Raw genomic sequence first — 19505 nt, forward strand, 5'->3', positions numbered from 1 at the left:
GCATTGACTAAAAGACAGGAGGTGGAGCAGGAGGTAGCAGAGCTGAAGATTTTGAGATTTTCGTTGGGAGTATCGAGGATGGACAGGATTGGAAATTAGTTTATTAGAGGGACAGCGCATGTAGGACGTTTTGGAGACAAGGTGAGGAAGGCGAGATTGAGATGGTTTGGACATGTGCAGAGGAGGGACATGGGGTATATTGGTAGGAGAATTCTGAGGATGGAGCCACCAGGAAGGAGGAAAAGAGGAAGACCAAGGAGCAGGTTTATGGATGTGGTGAGGGAAGACATGCAGGTAGTTTGTATGAAAGTGGCAGATGTAGAGGACAGGGGGGTATGGAGATGAATGATCCGTTGTGTCGACACCTAACGGGAGACGCCGAAAGAAGAAGACTGTATGCAATTTTTTATGCTGTTTGCTTTTTAATTGGTTAATCAATAGACTTAGATTATCATGTGTGTTAGAAATGTATTGATATAGTGTTAACCAGACAGTTAACTCTCTGGTTACCTAAACTCTAAAATTTAAACAAAGGTTTGTGGACACCTGACAATAAGACTATATGTGCTTTTTAAACAACCCCGATACACATTTAGTCTACATTTGCTGTTATAATCACCTCCAATCTTCTGGGAAGATTTTCCACTAGAATTTGGAGTGTGCATGTGGAGATTTGTTGCTTTCAGCCATAAAGGCGTTAGTAAAGTCAGGTATGATGTAGGGTGAGGAGGCCTGGGGTGCAGTCAGGTGTTTGAAGGTGTTCAACTCAACCCATGTAAACCATATCATTATGGAGCTGGCATTGTGCACAGGGGCACTGTCATGTGAAAACAGGTTGGGGAAGAATCACAAATGCGTGTTAGGATTATAGGCATTTGTGCACAGTGGGATATCTGCCCTCTAAAACATTTGAGAATGACTGCTGTAAAACAAATTTGTTCAATCACATGTTTTGTAGCAAACCAATCGCTTCTCTAGCTGTGTAGTGTTTTCACTGAGCAATGAGGTCATCTGAATTTCCAGGACTTCAAAGGGGCAAGTTTCTAATCCCCTCTCTCTCTCTCTCTCTCTCTCTCTCTCTCTCTCTCTCTCTTTCTTTCTCCCTCTCTCTCTTTGTCTTTTTCTCTCTCTGCCTTTATCTTGACAGTCTGGACTCACGCCGATTCATGTGGCCGCCTTTATGGGGCATGAAAACATTGTGACTCAGTTGATGAATCATGGAGCATCGCCAAACACAACCAACGTGGTGAGTACTGGAACAAGAGCCCCACATTTTTTGTGTATCACAGTCAGATAAAGCACACATCTACTGTAATCTCTAAAAAAAAAATGTTAAGGAAAAACAATGGAAACAATTCTGTCCCATTAAAGGCATGCAGCTTCTGTCTAAAACCTGTCATTGTCCTGTTGTTTTTTTCCCCCCTGATGTCCTAATGCTATAATGCCTTTTAGGGTAATAACAGACTTGGTTTTTGTGACTAAACAGGGGTCTGAGAGCACAGGTCTGAGCTTCTAACACTTCTGTAATTATAGTTCCAGGCCAGCAGGCAGACTGTAATCATGTGCAACTGTCCCCCCCCTCCCTCAGACAGAAATTTGCTTTGGGACACGTGTGTAGCAGCAGTTGTAATAAAGACAGCAGACTGGATGGAAAGAAAAAGGGGACTGGCTTTAGCTAATAGGCTATACAGACAAGCACATGGGCATACACACAGACAGAAACTCACAAAGACAAAAGTGTAGTGTCTTGGTGCAGTGGTCCCTTTTCCCAGAAGCTTACTTGTTGAGTCGGTGGTATTTGAGTGTGTGTGTGTGTATTGTAGAGGGGAGAGACAGCTCTACACATGGCCGCCAGGGCTGGACAGACGGGCGTAGTGAAGTACCTGGTGCAGAACGGAACTCACGTCGATGCCAAGTCCAAGGTATGATAGATAGTGTATAAGTGTGTGTCCTCATTGTGTTGTGTGATGCTGTAGTACTTCATTTTAAACATTTCGGCATTGTTCTAGCTTGGAAACCTAAACAGGCGGGATTACTGTACGTCCCAACAGCCACCATGTGGATAATAATTCTTTTCAGTTTTAGTGTAGAGCGAATATATATATGAATCCTGTATCTAAATATCTTTCGTTATTAAAGCAGCACTATGGGTGTTTTGTGTGTGTAGGATGACCAGACTCCTCTCCATATCGCCAGTCGTCTGGGGAAGCCCGATATTGTGCAGCTGCTGCTGCAGCACGGTGCCGCCCCTGACTCCACCACCACGTCTGGGTACACACCGCTGCACCTGGCAGCCCGCGAGGGCCACAAGGACGTTGCTTCTATACTGCTGGACCAGGGCGCTTCACTGAGCATCACCACCAAGGTCTGTCTCACACAGGAATGCGTTCACTTTGTAACTCATCTGGATCGATGTACATATTCTGAAATTCAAATGCGAAGAATTCCAAAAATTCTAATGCATAGAATTCACAAATTCAAATGTGAACAATTCACAAATGCAAAGAAGTAGTACAGCTGACTTTCTCCCTTGATGGAGTTCTCTAGAACATCTTTCACCATAAAGTATAGAGCTTTCAGCCTGACATTGCTTACCTTGTCTGCATAGCTATTAGTCAAACAATTCGCACATGGGTTTTTATTTTCACATCCGAGCACACTGGTAAACGAAGGTTAATCCCACTGTCCTAATTCTCTAATACAGTAAATATATTTTATTTGACATTTGCATCACCAGCTTAGCTTAGCTTCATATCGGTTTTGTGGCTTAGCAATTTAACTTTAGTGACAATTTAGAGTCCTTTCTTTTTATAAATGTATTTTTAAAATACCTAGCAATAAAAAACTTGGCAGGAAGTGCACAATTCTGCTAACAACTAATCATTGATCAACATTTCTTCACACTTCTTAGTCCATTGTTTTTTTCTTTATAGGCTATTTTTATGTCATCAAAGCAAGTTAGCACTAACAAATTTATTTTCCAAAAATTGTTTTATTAAATTAGAAGCACCTTCGGAAAAATCGTGCTTCTTCACTTAACGTGTTTCGTTTGCCAAATAGTGACGATTCAGTGAATGCGAACATTACACTACAGAGTCATCTGAGCACTGTAACCACGCCCACTTAAGCTTACAGACCATGTAAAACATTGTTACTGTACGGTACTGCACCGTGGTTATGTGAGTCATGGGCTCACTGCTCTGTCTCTGGAGGTGGTTGGCTCTGTTCTGCGCTCTGACTGGTCCAGAGCGGCTGTGCTGTGTGGGAGGTGGTATATACACCCAGTTCCTGAGCAAAGTTTCCACCGAGGTTTTAGCAAGTCTGTATAACCCTGGCTTGCAGGACCGCCTTGTTAAGCGTTCATCATCAAGTCCAAACCAGAGATTTGTCTGTTGTCATGCCAACCCATGCAAAAACTAGCCAAACACATATTTTTGACTATTTTTATTGGCTGGATTCAGCGGTTACACGGAAATGTTTTTATTTCATAGACAGATCTGCTGTGTCAACTTTTTTTTGCTTAGTAGCACTCATAGGTCTGTCTTTGGGAAATATAAGGCGAGCCGTAATGTTTTGCTCAGTATGGACAGACAGACACTGGACAGACAGAACCAGATTTACACATATATTTACTTTTACATTTATAGCATTTGACAGTGCTTGGATTTAGACTTCCAACCTTCCGAACCAAAGTCAAATACCTTAACCACTGAGGTACCACCTCCACTACATATGAACCCCAAAAAGTTTAAATTATTACATTTTCAATAACTTGGTTTGATTCCGCAATGTTACGTAATTTTATACAATCAGTTAGACATCATTGCGGCAGTTGTAATGGCTTACTCGTGGCAGTTTAATCGATAGCAACAAGCTTATAAACCTCATTTAGACAGATATGTCAAATAGGTTTCCTAGACGACGGAAGGCGATTACATGCAAATAAGAGGTCTACAAACAGTATACTGGTGATATTCACACAAATGCACCCACTTCTTCACCACGCTCAGTTCTGTGTAAATGGGATTGTGTAATTCGGGATGAGGCTGAGCTCATCTTTTGAATTTCATTGTGCCTTACCAGGAATTACACCCAAACTCTGCAAATTGTTGATTTTAACAACAAAAGCTGTATCATAGAGAAAAGGCATAACGCAGATCAGAGAGAAAAAAGCTTTGTTTAATTTAATTTATAATTTCACCTTTTCTTCCCTATAATTTCACCTTTCATTACATTTATAATTGTTTTGCCCCTCCCCTGCCTCTCCTGATTGCACATCTTCATTTATTGGCATTTGGCAGATATCCTTATCCATAGTGACCTACAACTAAGCATTTAAGAGTTAGGGGCCTTGTTTAAGGGCCCAGCCATGGCAGAATTGTGGTGGAGAAGTAAACCTGCGAGTCCATTGCCTAAGCTAAAACTATCTCTGATATCTCTGAGAACTCATTCTTCTTACAGTTTTGAACACTGGGTGTGTTTCTCTGTTTTTGCATTAACTATAAGTTCAATGCTTTGTATTTGTATTGTGTTTGTGTGAGAAGGTGACCCTCAGCAAACTGATGAGACACTCATGCACACAGCTTGAAACATCTGTCACATAATGGTGTGTGTCCTCCTCTTTTAGGGTTGTTTAAGCACCACACAACACAACATAACATAACACAACACTCTTTATACGTTTCTGGAATAATCTGTGGCAGAGGATTCCAGAGATCATTCATGGTCTAGTGGTTAGGATGTGGGGCTCTCAACGCTGCAGCCCGGGTTCGATCCCCGGTCAGGGAACCAACCCCAGCCATTAGGGTTGCACAAGCCTTAGTGCCGGTCCCAAACCCGGATAAATGGGCAGGGTTGCGTTAGGAAGGGCATCCAGCTTAAAAACATGTGCCAAATCTAACATGCGGATGGGCCGCTGTGGCGACCCCTAATGGGAGAAGCCGAAAGAAAGTTATTCATGACCAGTGGTTAAACTTCCTAACTAGCATACTAAGCAAACATATACTGAGTCAGAATGGTGGGAAGCAAAGTAATAGTTCATTTCTGCACTTGTTTCACCCTGTGGAGGGGTCCAAAGAAGTTTTTTTTGCCCCAGTTCATCTTATCTGCATGACTGTGACAAGATTGTGGCCTCGAGTCGGAACCGAAACTTTCTTGACTTAAAAGTCTTACTGAACAAGCCTGTAAAAACAGTGAGTGGAACAAAAGACAAGTTTGTCAGTTATAAAGAGAGAAACAGGAAAAGATACAGCAGCTGCATAGCTGTAATGCACAAAACTATTTGACCTCATTTCGAAGGCAGCGTTTCATCACCGATCAAACACACCAGCAAACACAAACATTGGCATGTGTTTCATTTTATATATTTGTGATAAGAATGACCTTCGCTAATCACAGTGCCATGTCCAGAGCTATCCTAGCAAATATTTTAGATATATTATATATATTATAGTTTAGAGTAATCTTAATAAAAGGGGGTTATTGTAGTATTCTTTTGCAATTTTTTATTGTCATAAAAGCTGATCTGTTGCACACTTTTTTCATGATTGGCATCAAAAACATATTGTGATGGTTACTCAACAGGATATTGGGCAACCAGGGTTACATTATTCCTCTAGAATAGAGGAGCAATTGAAAGAAAAAAAAAAGCAGAATACTGTCGCAATCTTTTAAACCGCCACTTTCCAAGTTTGTCCTTGCACAAAAACAGGACTTATAATCATAACATCATTTTATTGATTTATATATTTCAGAAGGGATTTACACCGCTGCATGTGGCAGCTAAGTACGGTAAAATCGAAGTGGCCAACCTTCTGCTGCAGAAGAGAGCCCCTCCAGATGCATCAGGAAAGGTGATGTATAAAAAAAAAAGAAAGTTACATACTTTGTATATGTTTTCTAAAGGGGAAGTGTATTAGTGGAGTGGGGACAGAACATGACCAGAGTAAAATAAAATAGAAAACAGTGCATGCTTGAGATACACGTCATACAGGCCTAAGCTTTTCTTCTCCCTGTTTCTTTCTTTTTTTTTTTTCATTTTGACAAACTATAGCCTGTTTTTTTTTTTTTTTTAAGAACTTGCGAGTTCAGAACATTGGAAACTGCACATCTGTCCCCTTTGCACCTTTGCATCGATCATGTAAATCAGTGAAATGGATTTATAGCTGCTTCCTTTGTACTCCACTGAGACTATATACTTTATGCTAGTGCACAGTCATGGTGCTAATGTACATGAGTTTTATGACATTGCCAAATTTGCAGTTATTAGTGTCATAGTTACTGAAACTGCGTGTAATTATATAGTGCAGACTAGCTTTTCTGTGACAAATGTTTCTTGTCTACATTTTCTATCCGGCATTCTTTGATCTAGATGCTTCTAAGTAACTCAATCTGGCAACCCCATGCACTTTATGTACAGAGTTCTGAGAAAAAAAATTTCTGATTGTGTCTAACTTTCTTGGAATAAGTAATCATCTAACATTTGAACTTAAGTCTCCAACTCTGCCCATGAAGCCTTAAGATATTATAGGCTGCATACCATTTCTGGTAGATATTAAATGAAGATGAACGCTAATGCATGTCTGGAATCCCCTCAGTAATCTCAGCAAGCCAAAAGCTTATAGTCGTCCAGGAAAAAGCCTTTTGTACGAGTCTGTACAGAAATGTGCATAATGTGTATCAACACTATATGGACAAAACTACTAGGACACCTGACTTTTCCGGTCAAATGTGTTTCTTCTCTAAACTGTTACCACAAAAGAGGAGGCCCAAAATTAGATAGAATTGAGCATAAATCTCTGCAAAAACACTTCAAATTCTAATGGGACATCTTTGTCGAAGAGTAGATGTTATTATAACAGCAAATAAAGACTAAAGGTGGAATCTGATGTTCAAAAGTCATATATGAATCTTATAGTTGGGTGTGCACAAATGTCCATATAGTCTTTAACTTTGAAGACTATAACATAGTTCAGCAAATATGATGGTGCATTTTTATGTCTTTATCTCACTGTGTGTGTGTGTGGGGGGGGTGTTTGTAGAGCGGACTAACTCCACTGCATGTAGCTGCGCACTATGATAACCAGAAAGTGGCACTTCTACTCCTGGACCAGGGGGCCTCTCCCCATGCAGCTGCCAAGGTACTAGTATACAAAAGCAAACACACACATATACGCAGTAATACATACACTACATAATAAACCTCACTCCCTATAAATCCTTCACAGCCTAATTCCACTTCCAGGCCACATTCCTTTCTCTTTCCATCATGTAACTTACAGTCCCAATATCATCCTTGAAAGTATGTGTCCTCATTAACACCCCTGACATGCTATGGTGTTGCGGGTGAGCTATTGGATCTTCAAGTAGCTCCTGATCCTTATCTCTGTTGCCTCATGATCTTAGTAACAAACAAACTGCCCTTCAGAAAGCCTTCAAAGAATTGGTCACAGCCCTGCTGGGAAATCAGCATGCTGAACCAATTAAAGCTGCTCTGTAGTGTTGTCACTCAGTGGCGTGAGGTCCTGGATCTTTTCATTTAACCTCGCTTGACGCAGCTGGAAAATAATATGTATTGGATATTGTGAGTTGTGCATTTTGCAGTTTGTATTGATGCATTATTTGAAATGGGACATTGTGGGTTTTTTTTTTTCTTGACACATAAGGCTGTCTGATAAACTGGGCCACAGAGCACAAACTAAACCAAAGGACAAAGAAATCACACAGGACTGATGTTAAAAACTTTTTAATAGTTATTTGAATGATTTTTGTGTAAATTACTGAGCACTTTTTAATAATTTAATATCAGCGATATCATGGCTTGTACTATGCACTCTGTAAAGGTTTTTATTTATTTTTTGATTATTATTATTTACTTTTAACTTTTCTTCGCAATTGTGGCTATTACACTCGACTTCCACTGGGTCCCCTGGTGGTCTAGTGGTTAGGATGCAGCGCTCTCACCGCTGCGGCCTGGGTTCGATCCCCGGTCAGGGAACCAACCCCCACCACTCTTAGTGCCGGTCTCAAGCCCGGATAAATGGGGAGGGTTGCGTTAGGAAGGGCATCCAGCGTAAAAACGTGCCAAAACAAACATGCGGATGGTCTGCTGTGGCGACCCCTAATGGGAGAAGCTGAAAGAAAGTAGTACACTCGACTTTACTATAGGCTGTTCTTTATACAGGCATCTGTTTGAGATTAACACATTGACAGTTTGGTTGTCAAAAAAATAAATAAAACCCACAAAAAAGGCCAAACAATTTCCCTCTTCCAATCTTTGCATTATATCTTACATTAATAATAGTTTTGTATATTGTACATTACTAACACTGTCTGCACTCTCAACTTTACCGAAATGTACAGAAAATCAATTGAATTCAGGTTTTTTTGCTGTAAACAAAGATGCTGAACGAAAGTAATTTAAATAATTTAATGAAGCTTAATTTGGCAACCTGATGAATACAGTACAGTAATGCCCCGTTTATCACAGTGGTTACGTTCAAAAACCGCCCACGATAAAAGAAAAACCGCTATAAATGCACCCCAGAAATGCTATTTTATGTACACAGTACTGTATTGTATTAACATTTTACTTCATTTTATAATTGATAACTATATTTTTATTAATACATTTCATTATTTTATCATAAAACTCCATAATACAATTCCCTATACGTTTTTTGGTCTATTGTGCTATCCGCGAGAGACCAGGAAAATCAGCGAAACTAATTAGTTATGTGGCAAACGCAATTCCCAATAAACCGGGGTCGCGACCACCGTATAAAAGCAAAGTGGAGGCTAGAAATCATCATGATCTAAATTATTATTAAATAGAATTGTGATTCAAAAGCAGTAATTAGTATTTCAATAAAATTGTAAATGGGTGGAGTTGTGAATCATGACTTAAAAAAACATGAATATATGTATGTGGTAAATGGTAGAAGTCTGCCTAATCTGCTTTGGGGCTCTTGTCAGCTTTGGCACACTGGGTTCGCTGATAGAAAAGGTTGACCCAGTTCAATCTGCTGTTTTCCCAGCTGTCAGTTCTAGTGTGGAGGAGGCTGTTTGGTCCTGGCCACCCAGTCCTGCCATGACATCACCACTGCTCCTGGCAATCCCATTCAGTGACATTTATAGACTTGCTCTCTTTTAAAACCATGTGATTTTTTTTCCCCCTCTCTTACACAGCTTACACAGACTTCATCGAACACGCTATGTCGGGTTTCAAAAAAGCCGGACTGGCTTGTAGTTTTGGAAATCCCATAAATCTGTGGGCGACAGTGGCGACACTTAACAAAGCTTGTGGTTTTACAGTCGTACCACAAGGCAAAATGGGAAATAAATTCTCGGCTGCATGTTAAAACTGATTAATGTGGAGAAAAAGATATATTCCTAATATATCTCAGAGGATCACTCATCTTAAATGATATCAACTCAGCCCTCATTTTATCATTGTTTTTAAAGTAACCAAACATTCCTGTAGGCCTGTTTTTATTACCGTGTCCTGATTTGCTCTGTCTGCCCCTCTGACTCCTCTCAGAATGGCTACACTCCTCTGCACATAGCTGCCAAGAAGAATCAGATGGAGATCGCCACCACACTGCTGGAATATGGAGCCGACACCAATGCGGTCACCCGACAGGGCATCAGTCCACTCCACCTGGCAGCCCAGGAGGGCAACGTGGACATGGTGACACTGCTGCTTGCACGTGATGCCACCATCAATATGGGCAACAAGGTAGAGTACCTATATATATATATATATATATATATATATATATATATATATGTGTGTGTGTGTGTGTGTGTGTGTGTGTGTGTGTGTGTGTGTGTATGTGTATGGCTCAGAATCATATTAGTAATTTCTCACTATATTAACTGTCTATACTAACTGAGCCCATTTGTCTATTTTTAAATCAATGTTTACTGTATTGAGATTTTCGTTGGGAGTGACGAGGATGGACAGAATTAGAAATGAGTTTATTAGAGGGACAGCGCATATAGGGACGTTTTGGAGACAAGGTGAGGGAGGCGAGATTGAGATGGTTTGGACATGTGCAGAGTAGGGACATGGGGTATATCGGTAGGAGAATGCTGTGAATGGAGACACCATGAAGGAGGAAAAGAGGAAAGCCAAGGAGGAGGTTTATGGATGTGGTGAAGGAAGACATGCAGGTAGTTGGGTTGAAAGAGGCAGATGTAGAGGACAGGGGGGTATGGAGACGGATAATCTGTTGTGGCGACCCCTAATGGGAGAAGCCGAAAGAAGAAGAATGTTTACTATATGGACAAAGGTACTGGGACAACTAATTTCCTCAGCCATATGTGGTTCTTCTCCAAATTATTACCACAAAAAAAGTACACAAGTGTACAAGATTATTCTTGGTGCAGTAGCATCACATTTTCCCATCACTTGAACTAGGAGACCCAAACCTGTTCCAGTATGGCAATGCTTGTGTGAACTATGATAGCTACATATGAAGATATGGTTAAATGTGTTTTAATGGAAGATTTTGAGTTATATAAATGAGCTATAAATGTGGAATTGAATGTTCAAAAAGCACATACAAATCTTATGGTCAGGTGTCCACATTCTTTTCTCCAGATAGAATCTGCCAGTCTGGAACATTATGATGATGCCTTTACTGGAATACTGGAAAAGAAATGGAGTACATGGAGTACTTGTACCTTTGTGTAGGTTGCTTTGTATCAAGGAGTAATCCTTGTGTCAGTGCCCTTATTTTCAGAAAGGTGAAAGTCTATCTCCATTTCAGTGGCTCATTTACCAGCTTGACCTTCTTACTGTTAGGCAAAGCTGAAAATAATTGAAGTTTAAAAGTACAGAGAAAATTGACTGACATGAATTAAGACAGACTGACAGACAGACAGCCTGGCAGTTTCTGTACTAATCAATGCACTGTATAGAAACCCAAGTACACAGTACACATCTTCAAAACTCAAAGCAGTTAGATTCAGAGCAAAGTAAGAAGTGAATATGCTTCACGAAATGTAGCATGTAGCATGTAGCTGAGAGAAAGTAAACATGCTGCTTAAAAAGCAGATGTGGCCTCGGATTTTAATTCCAGCTGTGACTAGAGAAGAGCAGGACAGCAGATGGGAAGTGATAATTATAAAGGAACTATGATGGTTTTTAGCGTTTTGATCCTCTTTAGAGTCTGGCCTATAAAAACACATAAAGATTTCAACAGGCTTATTAAGGAGACAAATATATGATTATTTTTCTGTCAAGATTTAATGTAACAATGTAATACACTGACCATAACATTATGGCAGGTGAGTGAATAACACTGATTATCTATTCATGATGGCACCTGTTAGTGGGTGGGATTTATTAGGCAGCAAGTGAACATTGTGTGGTCAAAGTTGATGAAAGCAGGAAAAATGTGCAAGTGTAAGGATTTGAGCGAGTTTCACAAGGGCCAAATTGTGATGGCTAGACGACTGGGTCAGAACATCTCCATAAATGCAGCTCTTGTGGGCTGTTCCTGATCTGCAGTGGGCAGTATCTATTAAAAGTGTTCAAAGGAAGGAACAGTGGTGAAACAGAGACAGGGTCACAGGCGGCAGAGGCTTATTAATGCATGTAGGGAGCGAAGGCTGACCCATGTGGTCCGATCCAACAATTAACACAATTAATGATGTTAATGCTCGACGGTTCAGGACAGTTTTGGAAGCAAAAGGAGGACCAACACAATATTAGGCAGGTGATCATAATGGTATATGTCATATATAATTATAAAGAAAAAAACTTAAAACACTGATAAAGTGTCTCTGTTTTACACCAACGATCTGAGCTCTGAGATTTGTTTCAATTCTCTATTTCATTCACATTTTTTTGCTTTTATCTTTCCTTTTCTTGTTCTTCTTTATTTTTCTCCACTTTCCCATCTTCCTTTTCCTTCTCGCTCTTTATACTTTTCTTTCGCTTCTTGTTCTCTAACTTTTTGGCATTCTTTGTATTCTTTCTAATTCCTCCTTGTTTTACTTTATTTTTCCTTTTTCTCCATGTCTTTTTCTCAGTTTTCTTCTTCTTTTTTTTCTGTTTCTTTTTGTTCTTGTTCTGCTTTTTCTTCTTGTTTTGTTCTTGTTGTTTTTCCTTGCCTTCTTGTTCTTTTCCCTTGATCTTGTTCTCTTTTTTCATTTTCCTATTGTAGTATTTGTTTCTCTTCTTCTTCCTCTTCTTTTTGATCTGTGATTTTTCCTGCTTTTTTGTCTTATTTCTATTGTTCTTTGCCTTCTTCTTTTTATATTATTATTATTATTATTATTATTAAATACTCATCTGCATGTGTGTGTGTGTGTGTGTGTGTGTGTGTGTGTGTGTGTGTGTGTGTGTGTTATAGAGTGGGTTGACTCCTCTGCACCTGGTGGCCCAGGAGGACAAAGTGAACGTAGCTGAAGTGTTGGTCAACCAGGGTTCCACTGTGGATCCCGAAACAAAGGTACACTGCAACACTTTTTTCCACTGTCATAGAAAGACACAGCAAATCACACACACACACACACACACGCACACACACACACACACACACACAGTCTGGCCGGTGGCATCACGCCCTACTGCAGGGCGTATTATCCAGGAGTGGCTGGAGGTCATTGAGTGCAGCTGTAGTGAGGGAGGAAGCGAGTCTGGCAGCCCGTACGCTGATCAATACTCAGCACAGCATGGTGTACACACTGACTCAGAACACTTGACACAGCAAAAGCACAACCAGAATAAAGAAGAAAAGGAAACCTCTCTCACACACCACTGGAGATGTAGAGAAGAGAAGGTGTAGAGCGAGATTAGAGTAGTCCAGGAGCGATGGAATATATAAAAGTGTGTACACTATTTACCGGGGTTAAATTCCCAGCTGCAGTTGATCGTGATCATAATCATGCCCTTTTCTTCAGTATCTCTTTCACACAACATATCAACCAACTGAGGGTCCACTGAGATGGAAAGCTTGCTAGTGAGCTCGCTCATCCGTGTACACAAAGTAATACGTAGTTTCTGCCTCAAAAACACACGGCGTGGGAAAACACACTCCTCAGACTAAATTTAGTCTTAAGACTAAATCTACAATTTATTAGGTACACCTATTTTACCTTCTATACAAATCTATATTACGGTCTAAAACCTTGCACTTCAGATACATTTGTGCAAATCTTCCATCAGATTAATTTATGTAAACAGGGATTGTGTATTAGTTTTGCTTTTTATTTATGTCGATTTAACCTCAATTCAGGACAAAACCCATTAATGAGATGCGTAACCATAATATTCTTCTTCACTTATTCATTTCAAAGTAAAGATTTCATCCCAAACAAGGCTGTGGTGCTTGCCAAATCCAGAGAACACTGAGCACTCATTTGCATGTTTTTTTTTGTGAGGTGGGAGGAAACCGGAGAACCCAGAAAAAACCCACTGAGACACAGGAGAACATGTACAGGCAGTAATCTGAGATTAGGATGGAACTAGAAACCCTGAAGCTGTAAGGTGGCAGTATTACTCACTGCACCATTCTTACACTCTCTCTGGATGGAATACAATTGGAAACTATTCGCTGCTGCTGTGAACAGCTCCACACAAAAAAACAAAAAAAACACCATGTATGGTGGCACTTAGACACCATCAAGATTCATCTGGTTTGCAATTTATACCATCACACCTTCTACCATGGATTGTGCTACAATTGTCATGAACAGTTTTGCATTCACGTCTCCTTAGTTGATTGAATTGATTCCTTTTTAAGTCTGGTTCTTCTACAGGTTTTTTCCACATATCGTAAAATACATCAGTTGGTGTAATAGTAATGAAGGCAATTGAAACACACACTATCTGCTTACTATCTGCTTTGGATACAATTCGCTATGTGAGTAAGTCAGTGGTCCTATGCTGCCCCCTTTCCCTCAGCGTACAGGTTGTAGGAGTTAAACCATTTGTTCATAACAATCAATGAAATACAAAGAAATATATCAAATAAATGTATTTAGAAGCCAAATATACAGAATTAACCGGCTAACACCGGTCTAGGACCTGATATCTAAAACATAACGATCAGCATTTAGAGACATTCAAGTTGAATGAAACATGAAAAGCAGTGGTGTAATGTAGAACAGGGGCAGAGGTATGAAAGATTTATACAAGTGCATCCAGAAATAACTGGATCACTAAGCAAATGGTGTAATCTTTCATTCTCTTGGTTTCTCTCTCTCTCTCTCTCTCTCTCTCTCTCTCTCCCTCATGCCCGCCCTTGCTCTCATCTGCAGATGGGATACACTCCACTGCACGTCGCCTGTCACTATGGCAACATAAAGATGGTGCACTTTCTCCTGAAAAACCAGGCTAAGGTTAACGCTAAAACAAAGGTAATTACACATTACGACAGGTTAACGCTGTGATATTTATACTTACTGTAATCTATATCATCAGAGATGAAAAAAAAAAATGTAATTTCTGTCTGTGTTTGTGCAGAACGGCTACACTCCTCTGCACCAGGCAGCACAGCAAGGCCACACACATGTCATTAACCTCCTCCTTCAGCACGGAGCCTCGCCCAACGAGCTCACAGTGGTAAGTGGATATTTATCTGCAGCTAAACGCTGCATTCATGTGCTGGCCGTAATGGTGAAAGAATGGAAATGGAGTAAAACAGGACTAGAAAGGAATTCTATCTGAACAATACATTTTCAACAAGCACTTCCTATATATGATAGCCTTTAAAGATTTATAATTACAATTATGAATTATAATTTATAATATAATTTACACATTTTTGAGGCAATATTTTCATATTGTTTATTAATTGTCATTTATTACTGCATGAATGACAAGAAAATTGCCTATGTAAGCATGCCCCTAGGCCTCTTTCACCATAACTATTAATGTACTGCAGTGAAATGTCCATTAAACAAGGACCTTCGAAAAAACTCATCCTGTCATAATATTTACTTAAAATTTAACAGACTTTCCCATAGCAAGAAAACTTCCAGTCCATTACAAACCACTGACACTGGAGACTCCTCCTTAAATGATACATAACGACTCAATTGTGCAATTCAGTTACATTTATTATTGGGCTTTATACTTGTCACATGTACTTAACAGTGAGATTCTTTCTTCGCATATCCCAGTGATTATATATTATATAATATTGATCAAAATCAAGTTAAAAAACAAGCAAGTTAAAAAATCAGGTGATCAACATATGGGCATGACTACACTATATAAACAAAAGTTTGGAGATCAGAAGGTTTGTATGTGTATACCTCCACTGTTCTGGTAAGATGTTCCAGTTGATTTAAAGAGAGCTTGTGGAGATTTGTGCTAATTTAGACACAAGGGCTTTAGTAAAGGCAGGTAGAAATTTAGGGTGAGGGTGCAGTCAGCATTCCAATTCATCCCAAAGTTATTCAATAGGGTTGAGGTCAGAGCTTAATAGCAGGCCACTTAAGATCTTACACTCCAACCTATGTAAGGCATATCTTCATGCTTTGTACACAGGGACATTGTCATGCTGGAACAGGTTTGAGTTCTCTAAAAGCGGGAATTTAATGCTACCGCAGGCAAATGCAATACCCCTATGCAAAACTTTGTGGTAACAATTGGGGTCAGGTGTCGCAATATTTTTATCCAACTAAAAATTAAATAAATGAAAACCAAGCTGCAGCTATAATGTTTACCAGCAATACAAACAAAAAATAAATAGAATTACACAGGATTTTAAAAAAATCGAGTGCTGTTGATCTAGGTACAATGCAGAAGTGGATGAACCATAGCCTTTTTTCACATTTTTGAGTTTTCCCTGCCAATCCGGCTTTGTTTTGGCTGTTTTATACTAAAAACCCCTGCTATCATGCTTACAGTGCATTTGCATTACAGGTGGTAATCTACCTATGCTTAATACTGTGTTTTTTGTGTTTTTGAGCTTTAATAAATGTTAAATTTAACATTCAGTGATTTTTATAGCTTGTTCTTTGTAACATTTTTAGCAAATCTTGTCTTTTTGAACATTTACCTTTTCAAATACACATTAATTCAAAGCATCAAGGTTTTTAGCATGTATTATATCAGCAACAAAATGATTCTCAAACTAAATAACAAACTAAACATAGCGTTTTTTTTTCCTTCAAAAGACAAAAAGTGAAAACTTTAGGAACGATTAAAACAAAAGGAAATAAAACCAAAAGCAAATAGAAAAAGCGGCATAAATTAAATCGAAATATAAATGTGTGTGTGTGTGTGTGTGTGTGTGTGTGTGTGTGTACAGCTTGCTGACTTTGAGTGTTTGAATGGGGGTGTGATCTTAGTGTAATCAAGTATCCTTATAGACAGTATGATAAATGATACAGTATGATTAATATGATCTGATATGATGTTTTTTTATTTGTTTACAGAATGGAAACACAGCTCTGTCTATCGCCAGGAGACTGGGTTACATCTCAGTAGTGGACACCCTCAAGGTCGTGACAGAGGAGACCCTGACCACAATGGTGAGACTCCATGCCATACACACATGACTAAATATAAAATGATTAGTTAAGTGTAGATTAATGATTTCTATGCACACACAGCACTTATTCAAAGCACATGTACAGATGAATGTAGCTTGAATATATACATAATCATGTAAAGCATTTTTTAATTCAGAATCTTACAACTAAAACAAGAACTAAAACAAGGCCACTTTTTAACACTGTTTTGTTTTTTGTTTTTTTGCAGACTGTGACTGAAAAGCACAAGATAAACGTTCCAGAAACAATGAACGAGGTTCTGGACATGTCTGATGATGAAGGTAAATCTGCTATTCATTCTGTCCAATAATAACTCATTTCTTTATCTCCATTATTATTATACCACTTTAATTTATACTAACTTTTGTTAATCCACACACATGAATATTCATCCTAATATCTCATGCTTCAATCATGCAGTTCGTAGAGCCAATGTCCCTGAAATTCTCAGTGAGGACTATATTTCAGATGTTGAAGAAGGTATTATTTTGTTCCTTTTTCTTTTTTTCTATTGCTTTCCACTAGCTCTTCCAAGTCTTTTTTTCACTCTTTACTCTAAACTAACAGCATTTCTTTTTGCATTTTTCATTTATTTAAGTGCTGGATGCACTTGTGCTTAATATCATAGGCTTGTGTTCACGCAAACGTTGCTTCTTAATACCAGTCGAACTGGACACTCTCACTTCCTTTGCTATTTGTGAATCGTATAAGGTTTCCCAAGTGTTCTGTTTTAATAAATAATGGTATTTACACATCAGATGCAGGGTCATGCAGAGTTCATATCTGAGCTGGCTAATATGTATATTACTTGGACACTGCAGCTACGTATCATTGTTAAAAAATATATATACAGTATATATAAATAGAATAGCTATTTAATCAGCCAGTCATGTGTGAGCAGTACAGTACATTGAATCATGTATATACAGGTCAAGATCAAACATCAAAATAAAGAAGAATTTTAGAAACTGCTGAAAAACACCTGAAAAGTAAGCTGGTTTTTTTTACTGAGTTTGTGCCCATGTGGATCATGTTCCTGTTCTTGACTAAAAGGAACAGAACCTGATGAAGTCTTCTGTTTTATAGCTCACAAACCTTATGTTGTGATGTGCTTTCTGGAACACTTACACGGTTGAATCTGTCCATTTTCCTGTGATGTCTCAAAAGTATTTCCACCCATAAAACTGTGACACACTGAATTTGTTTTTGTTGTTTTTGGTTATTCACACCAGTCTGTTGCAACTCTAGAGACTGTTGTATGTGAAAATCTAAGAGAATGGCAGTTTATGGAATATATAATTCAGTATCAGTATAAATCAATATATAAATCATATGGTACCCAAAACCTACAATAGTTAAAATCACAAAGATCACATTTGATGTTTGAACTGAACATTTACTCAAACTCTTGATTGTTTTATCTGTCAAAGTTGGAGGCACACAATTTTATAAATTCCTTTGGATGTGGTAGCAATAACATTCCCCTAAACTAGGAGACCCAAACCTCTTCCAGTATGACAATGCCCTTGTGTATAAAGGGAAATTCATGAAGATATGGTACATGGGTTGGTATAGAATATCTTGAGTGGCCTTCTATAGAGATCTGACCTCAACCGTTTTGAACACCTTTGAGATGAATGTGAATGCTGACTGCACTCCAGGCCTCCTTACCTCACCTACCTCAATACCTGACTGTACTAACACCCTTGTGTACACACCGATCTTATAGACGGGTGTCCAAAAACTTTTGTCTATTGAGTGCAGTCCTAGTCAGTAAACTGTGTGTGGGTGTCTTAAGACTGCTCTGGGTCCAGTTACTGTTAGCTGACACTTGTGCCTGCCCTCATGATTCCACTGACATAACTCTGATAGCTTCTCATTTACACATATAGCCAGTGCCCTTTGAATACACCCTGTTATTGTGGCTGGAGTGTTTGGATCCATTAGTCAACACACTTTTACACATTTTCTAAATGTGCACACCTGGTGTAAGGTTAGATTTACATGCACATTTTTAATCATGTGACAATGAACAGCATTTTACACGTGGACATAGTTTACCTAGTGGATGAATGCAACAGGCTGGGTGCCTTGTATAGGGCCATACCTTCTCTTCTTCTGCTTTTCTCTCTGTATGGATTGCTCTCCAGCTGAAGGAGTGCCAGTGTAAGGCTACGAATATAAAACTAACTGGCAGACTGACAACTACATTATCCAGCAGCTGTCTCATATTGGCTTCTGACGATGATCTGTAAATCCTTGCAAACCTATAGATGTATTAATTGGTGATTTTGAACATGCAAATACAATTATTGGACAAAACTATTGAGAAACCTGACATTTTCAGATATATGTGGTTCTACCTTTAATTGTTACTACAAAATTGGATGTTTTTGGATGCGTAGCATAACATTTTCCATTTACTTGAACTAGGAAACTCAAACCAATTCGAGCATGACAGTGCACCTGTGCACAAAACCAGCTCCAATAAAGATATGCTTTGGATGGGCTGGAGTGAAAAATCTTGAGTGGCCTCCAATAGAGCTTAGACCTAGACTCTTACTGAACATCTTTGGGATGAATTGGAATGCTGACTGCACTCCAGAGCTCCTCACCCTAATACCGACTGCTTTACTAAGACCCTTGTGGACGAATGAGCACAAATCTCAACAAGCACACTCCAAAATCTAGTGAAACATCTTCCCAGTAGACTTTAGGTTCCAGTATAACACCAAATGGGGACTACAGCATCTCACAAAAGTGAGTACAGATCTTACATTTCAGCATCCATTGAATTACTGTATATGTTCAAAAAGAACAATACTATATAAATGAAACTTGGATATATTTTAGAGTAGTCAGTGTTCAGCTTGGACTGTATAGCAGTACAGATTTACTGTCCTCTAAAAGTAAATGAACATACAGCTATAATTGTTTAAATAATTGGCAACAAAGGTGACCCTAAGTGAACATGTCAAACATGTTGCTGG

The 19505-nt window shown here is 39.0% G+C and overlaps 1 protein-coding gene across 1 annotated transcript in view; it reads left to right on the top strand.

The window, feature by feature from the left end:
• The window catches only part of ank3b (ankyrin 3b), a 102723-nt gene that overhangs the window by 47381 nt on the left and 35837 nt on the right, over positions 1-19505 (top strand). The window contains 11 exon segments of the mRNA XM_046853623.1: positions 1148-1246; positions 1824-1922; positions 2168-2365; positions 5754-5852; positions 7041-7139; positions 9539-9736; positions 12363-12461; positions 14272-14370; positions 14477-14575; positions 16399-16494; positions 16724-16796. Coding sequence (XP_046709579.1) covers positions 1148-1246; positions 1824-1922; positions 2168-2365; positions 5754-5852; positions 7041-7139; positions 9539-9736; positions 12363-12461; positions 14272-14370; positions 14477-14575; positions 16399-16494; positions 16724-16796 — 1258 coding nt within the window.

This window comes from Silurus meridionalis, chromosome 7, assembly GCF_014805685.1.
Source record: "Silurus meridionalis isolate SWU-2019-XX chromosome 7, ASM1480568v1, whole genome shotgun sequence".
Classification (NCBI taxonomy): Eukaryota; Metazoa; Chordata; class Actinopteri; order Siluriformes; family Siluridae; genus Silurus; species Silurus meridionalis.